Here is a 16,512-nt window from a genome sequence, read left to right as displayed (position 1 = left end):
GTTGTTGGATAACACTAATTAGAGGCAAACTCATTTTGGCAATGAGTGTTTTGCTATTCCAACCATGAATAAAAATATGTGGTGTATGTTTTGTCCATCAAAAAGAGTATGGTTAGGTAACAAAGGAATTTTGATTTCGGGTAACAAACAACAAAAACAGCAACAGCCCAACAACACATCATACATTGACCTAAAAAATTGTTGCTTGTACAATACAAAAAATCCTCGAGAAAATGGGAAGGAAAACAATACTTCACACGCGGTAATTTTCAAAGAAAAAGTTTTAAATACAAGATACACAAAATCCTGCTTATATTACAATCTCAAATGTATCACAATGCTGACATTGAATGTACAGCGCGGTCAGATCAAATACAGTCTCGATACAGAACTCGGGTTTTGATCTGCAACCTCTATCAAGATGTTCTTCATGAGCTTCTGCTAGCCGATCCTTCAACAAGCTCAAATTAACCTATCAGGCAGATGGTATTGGTGTTATAAACAAATACTTAGATGAGGGTTTTGATCAAATCTTCACAAACAAGCCACAAATAGAGTTGTACTAATTCCAGAACATGGTAATGAAAAATAAACTGGACCATATCCGGAAAAAGTAGGGTCCAGTGGTCTGATTCGACCCATTTTCATCCCTACTCTCCGAGAAGTAAAATACCGTTTATTGGAATCAGCAATAACCATAAGAACAAAGGGTCCCAGGGTTCGTTAACATTGAAACCACCAAACAAAGTTTTTTTTTAAAGGTAAGAAGAAGAGACCCTACTGAATCAGCACCTATCACAGGTTAGCCGCTACGCAGGTCTTTGCTTGAGCCACTCCCAAAGCATTTCGCAGCTGATGGGGCTCGACCCTGTGACCTCCAAGTCACAAGGTGAGTTCCCCACCAACTTGTGTTGGTTTACCACCAAACAAAGTATCTCCAAGAAAAGCACACTAGAGAGCTAACTACCTACCTCTTCTTTTTGGGGGGAGGGGGAGGGGGAGGGGGAGTGAGTGGTAACCATATCGTTCTATGCTTTTACTACGACCGTATGATTTAAAATTGGCAACTCATGCAAAATGCTTTACTTGGTCCTGATAAAGATACTTTAAGGAAAGACTATCTCACCATCATTAAAAATTCCTGAAACCTTTCGTGACAACCTTTAATAAGAACTAATGTGGCTGTGTAGGATAAAAACGGGATAAAGACAGAGATCCACACTGTCAGAGTGATAATTGCAATACCTGATCTCCCCTGTTGAGCGTAAACTGACAAAGGTTGCAATAAACAAGATAGAGATTCTCTTGTAATTCTCCTTTCTTGCAGATTGGGCACCAGGTTTGCTCTTTCCATTCCTACAACCAGAGAATCACAAGGCAAAAAAGAATGAATAGCAGAAACCACCGTCAAAGAAAGTAAAAGAATGAAATGCAGAAACGACTATAAACAAATAAGCACCCATTATTTAAGCAAATGGTAAACTTTGTCGTTTGTCTTACATGAAATGAATAACTGAATCACAATTCCAAAATTTTAAAGGTTCATAAAAGACTACTATGTTGCTTAAATGAGGGTAACTGAAGAGTATTGTTTTTTTTAGGACAGAATGTAGTAAAGTAATCTCTGAGGAAATTAATTGATACTCCTTATCATCTTGATGAATTCTGTTTTGTTGCAGAAATTCAATGCATAGAAGATAAACAATTCATAGAACTTAGAAAATACCAAAGCACTATGCAATGAAACAGGGTCTTCCAAAAAGATGTCAAGATCCAAACAATCTAAATTATCACATGAATAACACTTTCGAGCATCGGCCAAATTGAATCAAAATGCCAGAAGAAGTGATGATACTCTTCAATCACATGATCAACCTAGGAGAGGCAACTGTTTTGCAATGTTCTCATGTCACTAGCACTCAGCCTTGTCTATAGTAACTTCCTTTTTATTTGACAACATTCAGTACAATAAAGATGATAAATGGGAATCCTTTTCTTGCTTTGTGCAAAAAAGAAGTGGGAATGACCAAATGATTGACTTGGGATCCTGCATCTTGAGGACATAACAGTATTATACAATTGAACCTTTTTGCCCATACATGAAGTCTCTTTTATGGTCCATGAAATCTCAACACTAGCTATATTAGATATTTGAGCTTTTGGTGAGGTTTGCAAAATCTGATGTTGGTGAGTCCATATCTATACTAATATTTAATAACAGGAAAATTTGCAAGAAATGTGGAGTGCCACATGTCCTTCCTTGCAAATATCTTCCCATTTTATTTTTTAAAAATTTCTTGTCCCTTCCTTCTCCAATTTCATTCCTCTTCACCACAAAAAAAAAGTCATGTCTCTTCACCACAAAAAAAGAAGTCATGCCCCTTCACCTCCAATACATTTCATGCCCCTTTATCTTTAAATTTTTCTATTAATTTCAAGAAATATACCAATTATATTTCTATCTTCGTTGTTTTCTTAGTGAAACACGGAATGAAATTCATTTACTCATTTTTTGTTGAATTAAAAAGTTAAACTCGCTTTTAAAACAAAACAAAAGCCGTGCATGACACGGGATCAATACTAGTTCTCCTTAATAGTTTTGTTGAAGGATATGAATTACATCTACAAGACAAGTTTCCAATGCATACAAACAAATACAATATTTTGAAGCATCGAAGATTAATTGCAAAGATAAAGCAACATCAGTTGTTCTTGACTATCAGGGATTCAGGGTATCACACTGTAAATCCAGGAATTAGGAAATTCACATCTCAAAAAACAAGCAATCGAATGAATGCCAAATGCTTCCATCTATAAGTAGACAGGCAACAAAATAATGAAATGATATATCACATAATGAAAAGATATCCTGCGACTGTTCCAAAAACATTTACATGGGACATCAGGCTTTTTTTTTTCACTTTGTTATTGAATTATAATTGGCATGAGCTAACCCAAAGAAACTATTTTGAAGAAACTGCAACTAGAACTACCACACTTTTCTAACTCTCTACTTACTAGTGACATACCTTTCCATCATTCAACTGCATATGCTGATTAACTGCAAATGCCAAGTACTCATCTTCTTCATCCTCCAAAACAACAGATCTCTCTGCTTCTGGGAAAGACTAGAACCAATGTCAGACTCAAAACACTATTCAAATAAACATATCTAGTTTCTAGATATATTTTCCCTTTATTTTTGGCGGGCAACGATGTCATAAGTGTTCCAGGAAAACCAACAGTAATTTGCTCCTCTTCGTTTCGAGAGGGGATAGAGCTTACCTTTTTGACTCAACTCCAAACTGATATCCTCATAGAAGATCCTTTGCATTTCTAGCAATATCTCTTCACATTCAGCTTTATCATCCGTACGGTGACTATCATATTCCCACAAAATGTCATCATCTCCAGATAACGAAGTTTGAACTTCTGAAGCATCAGAATGCTGGTTCTTTATCTTATTCAACTCGTCAGACACTATATCCTCGAAAGCAGACTTGAGGAATTCCTGCAAACAATTCATGAAAGGAAATATTTCTTCTTAAACAATGCTTCTAAGTTCAAAATCATCTGACATCTTTGAAGAAACAGATATTGGAAACAAAAAATATAAATTGCGGAAAAGAATAACAAGTCGTGTGGAGAATTAAGAAGCAACAAGAAGTACATGTAAGAGCTCAAAATCAGTATTCTTCTCTTCCTGAAAATGAATTTTGACCCAAAAATCAGGGAAAGAAAACCAAACCTCCTAATATCTTACACAGCCTTCCTCAAAGTTCAGTGTTCTAAACCATATTACATGTGCTCTATAGCATACTTGTATTTCTGAGAAAAAATAACCCAGTTATTCTTCGATTTCTTCTAGAATTGAGATTTCATCCAATATCTATACCCGGGTTATTTTTAACATCCAACATAGTCATACCCAAAGTTCGGTGTTCTATAGCATACCTGTATTTATAACTTCTCTCGGACCCAGTGGACAGGGTCACAGGAGCATCTACGGATATATTAATATTCAGACTATTGAACCAATCCCAACATTTCACAGCCGATTCCATCCATCAACAGCATCTATGAAACATCAAGACCTTCCATTGTTTAATTTTAAATGTATCATTACACTTGATTTCTGTAGGGATGGCACCATGAAAAAGGCTCTACCACTGCACTGCTGCGCAAACATAACAGACAACATCTCACCTTTGCAAACAAGAAACAGTGTGGTGTCAGCTGGAAGCCTGGAACCACAAAGAGCACAGCCTAACAATATAAACAACCATCTTTATCTTCCCAAACTGATCTAACAGTAGTTGTTCATCCGGAGTTTGGAAGCTCTAAAAGTCTATGTACCAAATAAGAAATGCCGAATACGGGAATACCCACCTTTAGTTAACAATCTTCACAAAAGATTTTGTAGCTTGTTCTTGATTCTACTCTCCTCCTACCACAACTCGCACTCAGTCCCTCTTCTCTCCTTTCACTTTCCCTCCCTCATTTCAACCTCCTTTGATTATTCGCCTCTGCTTTTTCAAGCAACCCCTCCTACCCTTTATATTGGCTAACCGCCTCGTTGGCTCGTTGCACATCAAACCCTAGCACCTCCACTAGATACCTAACTACCTATTGTCCACCCTACATTAACATTGTTTAATGCATTTTAAATTTCTCAAGCACCTCAAAAATCCAAGTGACTCCTAGAAATTCCTCTATATAGCAAATGTTCTATAGTTTCACATTCTAATTAACAAGTGTAAGCTATCTTGATTCTATTGGTGGTGAGCTCATTCAGAAATAAAAAGCACAAATATGAATCATATCAATATATCTGTAGTTGAAGAACAAACCTTTTGGGTGGAGGATTGATGAAGAGGTGATCTAGAATTCCATAGAAGGCGGGTTCGGTTTTCCTTTACCCTCCGATAACAGCTCTCCTTCAACTACTCTTCCATTCAAACAAACCCAGATAACCAAAACTAAATTATTTCCAGAAAAAAAAAAAAAAAAAAAAATCAAACAAAGGACAATAAGCTACATTAGAAACATGAATTGAAGAACACCCATTCAATTAAATGGAATCTGTAAATAATTAAGGGTTAAATTGAAGAACTTTTACCTTTTCTTTCCATGAAATATGATTAAGGGTTTTGAGGGGTTGTCTTTCTGGCTTCAATTGCTTCTTTTTAACCTCCATTTTCGACAGAATTTCCCGCTTATTTTTTATTGAAGAGGATTGTTTTTTTTACGATTCAACAATTTATGGGGTTTCAAAACCCTAAATTACAAAAGAGGATTTGATTTATTGAGGTTTCTGGTTATAGTTACGAAATGAACTGATTGGGACAGTTTGCGAGTTGGCGCCCCAAAAGGAGGTTGAAGATGGTGATTCAGCGCGGTGATGTTGCGACGTCGTTTTACTCAAAGTAAATCCAAAATACAAATCCACCGTTTTACGTTATGAATCAACCAGTCTGTAACTTGTAACTTTTACATTGCCAAAAAAAAAAAAAATTGTAACTTTTAAAAAAGGGCTAGTAACTTTTAATAATGCATATTACACTTATCAGAACTCAACGAAGGTGACAAAACACGCTTAAGTTGTATTGACAAGAAATAGAAAAAATTGTTTTATCTTTGAAAAGTGAGACTCTTCACTCCTCTCGATCCAACGATGCAACTAAAAAAACTGGCCCTATGTGTCCTCAACAAGTTGACCAAGTTTCTGCCTAACACAACGATCAAAATCCTGGAAATCGACAACTTTGTGTGGGTTGTCCCTGAAAATCCGTACAAAGCTCTCCTCTCTCTTTGTGAGTGTATTTTTTATATGCTTTGTGTTAATACCCTAAGTTTTCTATTGGAACATAAGCACATTCATTCACACTTCAAGAATTCTAAAACAAGCTACCTCATTTAGCCCCAAGTAAACTAAACACACGGCCCACATATCCAATGTTTTTGGCTCACTAATACTTCCTCCGTTCCACATTAGATGCATCGTTTCTCTTTTAATCCCAAGAAACATGTTGGGATACGTGAAAAAAAGAAATGATGCATCTATTGTGAAATGGAGGAAGTACTAGTTAAAAAAATTACATGTGGAGTTGTGTAACGAGTAGGTTGGACACCCACAATAAGTCATTGGGCCAATTTTTACCACGTGGTAAAAATTAGAAATGATCAATTAGGTATTTATCAAGTTGTAAACAAAATGTGCACAAAAGGGACAATACATTTCATATATGTACTTCATTAATTAAGAAAAGTGATTATAAAAATGGATTAGGTTGTACTTTCATATACAAGTAGAGTGATTATAAAAATGGATTAGGTTGAACCAACATTGTAAAGTTTAAATTTTTTCCCACACAGGAATGATCCCTTGAGCTGCCAATCGTTTCTCAACCCAAAACACCACAAGTTTTGCAGAGATTTTCTTCTCGTCAATAAGAAATGGTTCCACTGTGCTTACTTCCGAGCCATAAGAGGAAAGCGCAAATCCCTTTGGACCTGTGTATGAAAGAGTTAACCGAAAATTATACATCTACACTGCATGAAAGATGAAACCTAAAGATGGTCGTGGCCCTGCCTGAGGCCCGACCTGGCACAAACAAGCCCGATATGGGCACGAAGTCATGGGGCCGGGGTGGGCCGGGGCTGTACTTTTTGAAAAAAAACACGACAAGGTAACATCACGACAAAGGCCCGACCCGACCTGACACGAAAACCCGGCTCAGCCAGGGGACGAAGTTGTGATTCACGAGCCAGGCTTGGGTAGTATTTTTTGGAAAAAGTATGACAAAGCAAGGCACGACAAAGCACGATAATTTAGTAAATTTTGGCTTAGTCCCTCCCGATGGTCCGGCCCGACACTGAGCCCCAAATTTGAAAATTTTGGCCCGACGCGACCTGACCCAATACAAACGGGCTTGACATTAGCCCACAACCAATGGGCCCCGACCCGACACTGAGCCCCATTTTGAAAATTTTGGCCCGACACGACCTAACCACAACCCATGGGGCCCAGCCCGGCCCACACCCATGTTCAATGAAATCTATGGTGTACTTGCAAGGAAACTGAAATTTGAAAACACGGAAATGGGGAAATGATGAAACATGATTTTCAAACAATAAAGAAACATGGAAATGCAAAATTTGAAGCTATGATCAAGTATTTGCCTAGAAATCTGAAGTTCTTTTTTCAGTTTTCGTGTGTTTGAAGAGATTAACTGTCAGAAAGAAAAGTTCATCTTGATCATGGATAGAGGGATCTTCATGAGTTTCCCAAACTTGGAACTTGCTTTCCATAAGAGTTTCCATGCATCAAAGTATTAAAGTATGTAAAAAACTACAAATGTTACATAAATAAAAGGAGAGAAATTGAGAATCAAAGGGAAGCTGAAAAGAGTAAACTACCTGTAAGTTCTCCATCAGGGAAAAAGGCCCAAAATGAGTAGGGTATTCCATTTTGCATGAATGAACCTTCCAACTGCTCATTTTCATAACAAGAAACCCAAAAAAAAAAAGGTGCAACTTAGTATACAGTTCTCAAAATTCTGTACATTCTGCAATCAAATACGAATACAATTATGCATAGGTTTCAGATGACTAAGGGTGCGTTCTATTCATCTGATTTTCACTTATTTTTCCTAAACTTATCTTATCTGAACTTATCAAAGCTTATTTTAGTTATAAATTGTACTTGGTCAACCCTTATTTTCCCTGAACTTATCTGAACTTATTTTTCCTTAAATAAGTGGAAATAAGGTGAACAGAACAGGGCCTAACCGTAGTATCCTGAAAGGCAAGCTCGAGATCTGTTATATCATCTTGAGCTTCAAGAGTTGATCTTAGTGCAGGGATAATATCTTCTTCCATCATTTCAGGCAATTTTTTAGGTGGAGCTTTTGCTGCAGCTTTTGGCTTTGCTGCTGCTGCTGGTTTTGCTGCTGCTGCCTTTTCTTCCTTTGCCTCTGCAGAAACTAAGGAAAAGGATTGGAACTCTAAAAAAAGGTTGGCTGATTTTAGTGAAATTAAGGAAAGGGAAATAGTTTACCAGTAGGAGTTGATGATTCTTGAACAGCTGAGCAGGCAATGTGTTTACGCGGAGCAGCTGATTTGAGAACCACAAGCTAAAACCAGCTGTAAGTCAGTAATTTGCATGTTTAAGGATTGTTTTAAAGATCATGTTCATCATGTTTAGGTTTGAGCTGTTCAACATGAGCCTGGCCTGGAAATTAGCGGGTTTTTGGCATGAACCCCAATTTTTTTCAAAAAAAATGGCGGGTTTTGGGCAACGTAAAACTACACTTTTAGTTATAAATTTTTCCGGGCCCGTCCCGTATATTTTAAAAAATTGACAGGTACTTTTGGTTAGGGCAACGTAAAACTACAAATTTAGTTATGAATTTGCTCCGGCCTGGAAAGCCCGCATTTTGACCCGAAATAACGGATTTTGGGCACACAAAAGCGACCGAAGATTGGCCCTGTCCGGCCCGGCCCAACATAATGGGCAGATTTTTAAGAGTGCAGCCTGGCCCGTCTTTTGATCAGGTCTAGTTTAGGTGAATCGCAGTCTCTCAGGAAACCATCTGAAACCCAAATGTTATAGTCTTTCTGTTTGAGTGATATTGATATAGGGCAGGAGACTTTTTACCCTTACATAACTCAGTAAAAATCAGCAGACACCAGTTTAAATCGGAAAAATCAGGTGAGGATATAAGGGATAATGAGGCTTAAATCAGTTGAAGAGCAAATGTGTAGCAGATTGAACCAGTAAAATCAGTAACAATAAGAAATTACTGCAGAAAAAGATAACAGTTGATTACACAGGAAGCGCATACCCGGGTAACATCAGATGAAGAAGGAGTTAAAGCACAACCACTTGAAACCCTGTTACTTCCACTAAAGTCCAAAGAAGCAGCTTTAAACAAAGATATCCTGTAATCAAATCATATGCAGAGTTATACATTAAAACAAAAGTAAAAAATAAATAAAAAAATGCAGGCAAATTAAGATTCATGGAACCTTGAAACTCCAACAGGTGATAATGCCATCTGAACCTTCAGTTTTCTTCTGTGTGAAGCTGCTGATTTATCCAAAATGTTGCTCTTTTTACTTACAGTCACGTATAAATGGTATAATTCTTCGGTATGAAGATAAAATTACTGAAATTTCTGGTGAAAAGGAACAAGAGTGGAAGAGGAGTTTTTCTGTATCAACTGAATACGGAATGAATGGAGGGGCATAGCCCAAGAAGGTGATATCCACAGAATTTTGGAAAATATATATGCCACTGAAATTTTTAGTTATAATTTTTATTTTATTTTTAAATATATTTTTGTCTCTTCTTTGAGGCAAGAAAAAGACCCCCACAAAGGCACAAAGAGGTCCTCACCTGTGTAAGGCCAAATCCTGAGGTCTATTTCAAATGCTTCTCCATTTCTTCCTCTTCTTTTAGGCCTTCCATCCACGTGACTTCCGCGTGACTTTGAAATGTACCTCAATGAATGATGAAATTCTCTAGCAAGAGGTAAAGATGGCTGTGGGCCGGGCCGGCATGATGTTGAGTGGGCTTGGTGTCGGTCGGGCCTGTTCAGCACGAAGCCCGAGCCGGCCTGGCCTGCCCTACAACCATCTTTAGCCAAAGGTACCTCAATGAATGATGAAGTTTTCTAAATTGTGTTCAAAATATATGCTCAATCAGTACTTCATCTCTGTTCAAATACATATCTTCTCGCGAAGACCAATAAAATGCCTCTAGAAAACCTATTTTCAATAAACAGATTTTGCTGCAAAATTTACAAAAAATCAGACCCAAGCCATCAGTACGCTTGCTGGATCACCAAAAGTTCTTTACATTTGGTTGTCATGCAACCATGAGAAATGCAAAGGCATACATTTCAATCATCTTTTCTTTCTTTGTCTTGTTTGTTTAGTATCTTGAGTTGCAGCAGTTAAGCTGTTTTTCGATTTTGTTTGTTTAGTATCTTGAGTTGGGGCAGCAGTCAAGCTGTTTTCTTTGAACTGCTGAACCATGGTGTAAACCTGCAGCCATGAAAGAAAAGATCATCCATAACTAGGTGACAAATTAACCAAAGTTCCAACATAGCAATAGAAGAAAGTAGCAAAAGTGACAAATTAACCAAAGTTCCAATAGAGCAATACTGGTATGAAGAAAGTAGCAAAAGTGACTAATTAACCAAAGTTCCAACAGAGCAATACTGGTATGAAGAAAGTAGCAAAAGTGACTAATTAACCAAAGTTCCAACAGAGCAATACTGGTATGAAGAAAGTAGCAAAAGTGACTAATTAACCAAAGTTTCATCCATCTGAAATCAATCCAAACTGGAGTACCTTGTCAAGATGACCTGAAGTGTAATAGTTATACAACAGGCTTACAGACCCAAAAAGACCCAAAAAGACCAAACAAATACAAGAAAAAAGGCAACACTTCGGACTGTTCTGCTCCAACAACAAGCTAAACTACAAGTTCACTCAGTGAAGAAGCAATATTTTTTTAGTACAGGTATACTTTTCTCACGTCATTGTCCTTTCAAATACCTAAAATAAAAGGGGAAAGACCGAAAGAGAAGGAAGAGGACCAAGTAATACCTTCTTGACACCAGATGTCAGACCCATGCTCGAAAGCTCTTTGCTGTCAGCACATTTCCAGATCATACTTCCTTCATCAGGCGCACTTTGCAAGAGTTTTGACCCACCTTCATTAACATAGAATCAAGGTTGTCAAAATCGGGATTCTACTTTGAATCGGAAGGGACTCTTAGAATCGAATCATAAAATCGAATCCTAGAATCGTACAATTCTACGAACAAGTATGATCAAGATTGTATTCTCAAATTTCATTGAAAGTGCATACATTATACTGTTTACTAGCTAAATAAGCAACAATTAACAATGTTTATCTATTAATAACTTTCTCAGCATGATTCAAATTTACGAGGTTTTCGCTAGTAAAAAGAAAGTGGAGAATCATAAATCGAATCATAGTCGTGAGATTCTACGAATTGAATCGTGATTTTAACAACCATACATAGAATCAACATTTTTATATACACGATAACATTGACAACATTCGAGTGACAGGGGATAGTGAACAGCGGGAAGAGAAAACAACTCGTACCTTTTAGATGTATGATCAAGTATTCAACATACATCTTCAGTCGTATATGAGAGAAGATATGGACGTACTCTCCAACTTCCTCTCTCGAAATCACTTTGAAGGTTTTCTTTGCATCAAGATTGAATGATGCTTTTAAGAATTTATCAATTTCTTTCCTTCTAATTGTTATTTCAGATTCCTGTCCCAGTAGTACAGATGGAAACTCCCAAAGGCCAGCTAGCAAACCTTCATTAGGCCTCTTTACAAGAAGGTAGCGTCTCGTTTTCTGGGTATCTTCTACCAAATTCTGGGATTCTGATATCTCTAAAAAACATACAGCAGAAAATTCATTTCTCTGTTTAGCCTTTACAACTTTCAATGGATAATCGGTAACTAAACCACCCTGCCGAGATAGTGTTAATGCTTGACATTGAACTGAAACCGGACATTCAGAACAGCTTGGGCTTGTTGGTGTGCATAGGGTTGCACCAAGCTCCATAAGTGCCTGGTTGAATTCTCCAGGTCTGTACGGATCCACTAGTTGGCCTGCTAAACTCCTGTCAAAGAATTATATCAGCAGTCAGAGGCTCGGATTAACATAACTGAAGCAGGAGTTAAAGGAAGAAGAAAGAGATTTTGATTGATAATAATGGAGGTACAGAAAAAAGAGGAGAGTTATCAAGCTTTCGAGTGGCTTGATTCACTCCCAAGAGCTAAACTAAGCTAAATTGACAACTCAATACTCTGTATGCACTCTTCTTTCACTACTATCCCTTATTTTGTAGTCCCTCCGTCCCTAAAAGATTGCCCCATTGCATTTTTTTGGGTCAAACTTTAACCATGAATTCATTATCCTAAGAAATAGGATAGCCATGTGGGATCTTGTTAGATTTGTTCAATATATATTTTCAGAATATCAACTTTTTATAATTTTTACGCGTGTAGAATTAGGAGTTATTTACGTTTTAAGTCGTGTATTGGAGACCGCGAAAAGTCAAATGGGGCAATCTTTTAAGGACGGAGGGAGTAGCATATTTTATTCACTTTTCCCTCAAACTAACCAACTATATTTCTCTTCATCTACCCTTAACAAGCTAGTTATGAAATACGTACACAACCCCTTCCTAGTTCCTACTAGGCTACTTCATTACAAAAGGCCTTGTATTTTTCCCTTTTTATTTAACATGTCCTAATAGGCTATTCTCAAACTTCTACACTTAACTTCAACATTAATATTATTATCCCAATGTCCTCAAAGAAGACCCGCTTTTTGTCAGGGTAAGGAGTCAAGTGTGCAAGCTTACCCCTGAACTACCAAAGAGGATGTGGTTGAGTTTCTGCCTAAAAAGAATCACCTGTCTTCTGCTTCATGGTAAAAATCACATTCAGTTCTATGAGATAATTTATTTTAGTTTCTTATTATCAAAGCAAAAAGAAAAGGCATGTCTTTAGGAGCCAGTAGAAGTGGGCAAATTTCACATCGGACACTAACAACCCCTAAAACATTCAGTTACACTAATGAAAAACAGTGAAAAACTACCACATAATTTTGGATGGATAAACTAATATAGGGAATACCAAACCCTAATATTATTTGTTGGAGTTCTTTTTATAGAAGATAAACTCCGAAACAAAAATGCATCGTAGAAAATGCAATGCAGATAGACCAAATTGCAGAGGCTTCCTCTAAACAAAGCAAAAACTTACAAATGACAGTTGTAAGAGAATATTCAATCCGCACCGGGGAAATATAGCTTAATTAGTCAGTCAGTGCTTCATATCATGCTGTTCATCGAAAAGTGTATATTGGCAGTCGTAGACATAATAAAAGCGAAAATGTCATTTATTTGTCATAGCAGTACAAAATAATGTTTCCTATTGATAGTAAGTCTATACTAACAGCCCTACGACTCTACGAGCAAGCAAAAAGATAAGGTAAAGAGTTACACTAACAACAGTTATAAGTGGCTTAATTGAACTTGCATATGTACTGTTATCATCTCATAATTCCCGTGTCATCACAAACAAATTTCAAATTCAAGAATGAGATACTCAACCTATTGAGCTACAGGCTACAGCATCGGGCTCCTTGTCATGTAATTGACACCCTAGGGTATGATAAGAACGAAAAATCATGATGAAAACTTTCCGAATACCTCAGAAGCATATAACCAAACAATGGTGAAGACAGTTGCAGAAATTTCAGGCACTGCATGTCTGATATTTGCTAATAGTGTATATCTCAGAGAAATGAGCATAATGCTCCACTTGGTTTCAAGCCTTCATTACTTCCCAAGTACAAGAAAATGATTTGAAGAACACCTTCAATAAGGGAGAAAAGATACATACTCACCAAAATTTCTTTACAGTCACCGAGTCCTTTGGATTAGCATATATAGCCTTCAGTCTAGCAAGTACCCGGACCACATTGCCATCTACAACAGGCACAGCCTGAAATAGTGAGCAATAGATAGTAAGATATACTTCGCATAAGTTAATAAGAAACCATAAACACTCAGTTTTAAGCAGTCACACCTCATTGAATGCAATAGAGGCAATGGCACCCGATGTATAATCTCCAATGCCAGGGACCTTCCTTAGAGAAGAGACTGTTCTGGGAAAACTGCCTCCTTCTTCAATAACCTTTTTTGCCCCCTATAAACAATGTAGGTCCTCTTCCGTCATCATCAATCATAATAACAAAAATCAATTGAAAGCATTGCTCAAAGAACCAAATAAATTCCATCAATATTTGATAAATCGTTAGGAACTAAGAGCAACAAAACAAAAGCCAGAACTTAATGAGTGAAGAAAATTTGGAGTAAGAGATTACCTCTAACAAATACCTTGCTCTTCGATAATATCCCAAGCCTGCCCACATTTCATTCACCTCCTGCAAAGCAGTACTACTATGTAACTTCACAAATGAAGATAAACAAGCCCCAACATTGTGCAAACTTGTCAACAATTTCAAACTATTATGTTACTTGGATCAGAACAAGATCATGTACGGGAATTGATCCAAAAGTCAAATAAAATCCAGCTATTTCACTCGTGTTTCATATGCTTACAGTCACATTTGATACATCCACACATTCATTTGCATCGTGAGAATAAAACATCGATATCCAAGCAATATAAAGATAACTCATTATTATAACGCGACAAAGACAACATCCACTAGCCACTCGTTCTAAGAAATTGGAGCAACTTCAGAGGTTTGCAAGTCAAACTAAAAAGTTCAACTGAATTACAGACATGAATCACAACTCACAAGGTTACATAAAATCCAAGTTAAAAACACTAGGTGACATAAAATCAGCAAACAGCATGACAAAGATTCAATCCCCGGTGAATCTCAGCATTCAAGACTCTAACTTTATTCCTAGATGATATCACCCCCATAAATCTTCAACTCTTCCCAGAAAAGGCATCTACTTTCCTCACTGCCCAATCTCCAATACCAACTGAAGGCACCTCATTTCATAGCCGAAAACTTGTCACACTGTCTTCACCCCTTATAAGTTATAATTAAGACAAACTATAAATCACTCTAAAATCCACTATAAAACCCATTCAATTCCCACACTGTGCACACTCTCTTAGTTGCTCAATTAACAATATCAAGCATAATTCATTACTATTTCAGGTAGGAAAAATACAGTCTTTTATGCATATTCTCAGAAAATAGTATGCACTAATTGCGAATTAATCACAAAAGAAAGCATGAAAAGAAGGAGAAAGAAGAACAACCTCAAGAGAAGCAAGAGAAAGATGGTAAAGTGAGGGCCATTTGAGCATCCAACGATTAAAATAATCAATGACAGTAGCAACCCTAGTTTGTTGCAGCATCACTTCCGAAACCCAAACCCCATATGCCTTTCTCTCTCCTCCATCATCATCGTCTTTCAATCTCCTCCAAGGCAAATCCCTCTTATTTTTATCATACCATTCCAACAAAGAACCCCTAATTTCTGCAATTTCCTCCTCATTGAACTTCAACAAATCCTCTATATCTTCAATTCCCCCACTTTCCCCTTTATTTTTAGAAGAAATCTTCGGTTTGGCGGCTCGTTTTCTCTTGGTGGGGGTGATTTCAGAGGGTTTTGTTGAGGAATTGGTGCCATTTCTTAGGGTTCTGGTGATGGGGGTTTTGGACATGGAAATGGGTATTGAAGGAACGAAGAGGGAAACCCCGAGGAGAGAGAAATTAGAGGAATAATTTTGAAAATGGAAAGGTTTTCTTGGTTTCCCGCCTGAAAATGGTAGTGCAGAGAGCTAGGGGAAAGGGGTTTGTAAGTTGGGACTTTTGGGGACGACAATATGAACAAACATTTGTTTTTTGAAAGGACAAGCATGAGATGATGAGATCACCCAACATTTACTTAATTGTCGAAAAATATTACTAAGTGTAACACGATATGATAAGAGTCTGATAGTTAGCTATTAGTATTCAATACTACATGTTATTGTTGTAATAATGGCCCTAACGGTTAACTGAGTGTAGTATTGTTGTTTATTGATGTGAAATTATTTTGTTAATAAAAGATAATTTTTTCGGATTGTAATTGATAGAGAAAATGGAACAAAGAACAATCTAATTAGTGATACTCAGAGCCGCTTCTCCCCTCTCCTCCTCTTTTCTCTCTCTTTTTAGGGTTTACAAAAATTAGGGTTTTCTAGTGCGGAGATAGACAATTTTCTTCGGAAATTTGGTTAGTTTCGCCCCTTCTCTTTCAATTTTGTTGTGTTTTTGCATTAGATTTCAATAAAACTACATAGTTTCAGTGCAGTAAGTACCCCTATGGTGGGTTTGATTGTTTCAGTGTAGTAAGTACCCCTATGGTGGATTTGTTTTTAGTTAAGTTTTGTGTGTTTAGTTTAGTTCATGTTGTTTCTTTGGTAAAGATTTATGCGGGATCGAAGAGGATGTCAATCTTTCGACTACAATCAAGCGAATCAAACGGAAATCATATTTGTCACGGCTACAACAGATCTATATAACCCCTCGTGCCTCATCAATGAAGGCTGTAAAATCACCGCGATATAAAAGATGGTATACAAATTTTTTGAAATACTACGATCGATTGTTATGTATTTGCTAGATTTAAATCTTTATGTAGATGTTGTATGACTTTTTATCAATTAATTAATTTGTTTATAAAAAAAAAAATGGAACAAAGAAGGTGAATATGACAAGATAGTCGAACAACGATTGTAACCGGCTTTTAAAGAATTCAAAACTATTTGATAGATTGAATAATAACACACTATGGACATACATGAGAATATGGACATACTATAGAAAGGGGTTTTAGTTTTAGTATGATGCGTATTCTTTTGTTGAAAGTCTATGTTATTTTGCTGATCGAGATTTAGGCTCCGTT

General features: G+C 37.0%; 3 protein-coding genes across 5 annotated transcripts; all 3 read right to left on the bottom strand.

The window, feature by feature from the left end:
• Positions 1 to 165: 165 nt before the first annotated feature.
• On the bottom strand, positions 166 to 5,390 carry LOC110782118 (uncharacterized). The gene is made up of 6 exons (XM_021986213.2): positions 5,120 to 5,390; positions 4,851 to 4,943; positions 3,286 to 3,511; positions 3,030 to 3,118; positions 1,246 to 1,356; positions 166 to 472 (listed from the first exon to the last, which is right to left on the bottom strand). The coding sequence occupies exons 1-6, from the start codon at positions 5,195 to 5,197 to the stop codon at positions 311 to 313; spliced, it is 759 nt and encodes a 252-aa protein (XP_021841905.2). The 5' UTR covers positions 5,198 to 5,390; the 3' UTR covers positions 166 to 310.
• Positions 5,391 to 6,217: 827 nt separating this feature from the next.
• On the bottom strand, positions 6,218 to 9,273 carry LOC110782875 (uncharacterized). Of its 2 annotated transcripts, none has more exons than XM_021987120.2 (6): positions 9,031 to 9,273; positions 8,847 to 8,943; positions 8,060 to 8,135; positions 7,792 to 7,985; positions 7,420 to 7,492; positions 6,218 to 6,513 (listed from the first exon to the last, which is right to left on the bottom strand). In XM_021987120.2, the coding sequence occupies exons 1-6, from the start codon at positions 9,057 to 9,059 to the stop codon at positions 6,356 to 6,358; spliced, it is 627 nt and encodes a 208-aa protein (XP_021842812.2). In that variant the 5' UTR covers positions 9,060 to 9,273; the 3' UTR covers positions 6,218 to 6,355. The 2 variants fall into 2 exon arrangements, with proteins under 2 accessions (XP_021842812.2, XP_021842821.2); XM_021987129.2 differs by having other exon boundaries at positions 7,792 to 7,976; positions 9,031 to 9,269.
• Positions 9,274 to 9,673: 400 nt separating this feature from the next.
• LOC110782864 (adenine DNA glycosylase) lies at positions 9,674 to 15,493 on the bottom strand. Of its 2 annotated transcripts, XM_056828185.1 has the most exons (8): positions 14,879 to 15,493; positions 13,959 to 14,018; positions 13,661 to 13,780; positions 13,479 to 13,576; positions 11,147 to 11,682; positions 10,618 to 10,724; positions 9,903 to 10,050; positions 9,674 to 9,794 (listed from the first exon to the last, which is right to left on the bottom strand). In XM_056828185.1, the coding sequence occupies exons 1-7, from the start codon at positions 15,284 to 15,286 to the stop codon at positions 9,910 to 9,912; spliced, it is 1,470 nt and encodes a 489-aa protein (XP_056684163.1). In that variant the 5' UTR covers positions 15,287 to 15,493; the 3' UTR covers positions 9,674 to 9,794; positions 9,903 to 9,909. The 2 variants fall into 2 exon arrangements, with proteins under 2 accessions (XP_056684163.1, XP_021842804.2); XM_021987112.2 differs by having other exon boundaries at positions 9,674 to 10,050; positions 14,879 to 15,492.
• Between the last annotated feature and the right edge of the window lie 1,019 nt (positions 15,494 to 16,512).

Source organism: Spinacia oleracea, chromosome 5 (assembly GCF_020520425.1).
Source record: "Spinacia oleracea cultivar Varoflay chromosome 5, BTI_SOV_V1, whole genome shotgun sequence".
Taxonomy (NCBI): Eukaryota; Viridiplantae; Streptophyta; class Magnoliopsida; order Caryophyllales; family Amaranthaceae; genus Spinacia; species Spinacia oleracea.
This window is presented reverse-complemented; position numbering and strand designations above follow the sequence as displayed.

Excerpts from the sequence above, each read along its gene's own strand:
- LOC110782118 (XM_021986213.2), bottom strand. The coding sequence starts at position 5,197 with ATGGAGGTTAAAAAGAAGCAATTGAAGCCAGAAAGACAACCCCTCAAA. Across the intron at positions 4,944-5,119 it reads ATATTTCATGGAAAGAAAAG|TTGAAGGAGAGCTGTTATCG; the intron begins GTAAAAGTTCTT and ends ATGGAAGAGTAG. Across the intron at positions 3,119-3,285 it reads TTTGGAGTTGAGTCAAAAAG|AAGCAGAGAGATCTGTTGTT; the intron begins GTAAGCTCTATC and ends AGTCTTTCCCAG.
- LOC110782875 (XM_021987120.2), bottom strand. The coding sequence starts at position 9,059 with ATGGCATTATCACCTGTTGGAGTTTCAAG. Across the intron at positions 8,944-9,030 it reads TCACCTGTTGGAGTTTCAAG|GATATCTTTGTTTAAAGCTG; the intron begins GTTCCATGAATC and ends ATTTGATTACAG. Across the intron at positions 6,514-7,419 it reads CCCTGATGGAGAACTTACAG|GTCCAAAGGGATTTGCGCTT; the intron begins GTAGTTTACTCT and ends TTTCATACACAG.
- LOC110782864 (XM_056828185.1), bottom strand. The coding sequence starts at position 15,286 with ATGTCCAAAACCCCCATCACCAGAACCCTAAGAAATGGCACCAATTCC. Across the intron at positions 13,577-13,660 it reads CCTCTATTGCATTCAATGAG|GCTGTGCCTGTTGTAGATGG; the intron begins GTGTGACTGCTT and ends TCACTATTTCAG. Across the intron at positions 10,725-11,146 it reads CTTGATCATACATCTAAAAG|GTGGGTCAAAACTCTTGCAA; the intron begins GTACGAGTTGTT and ends ATGTTAATGAAG.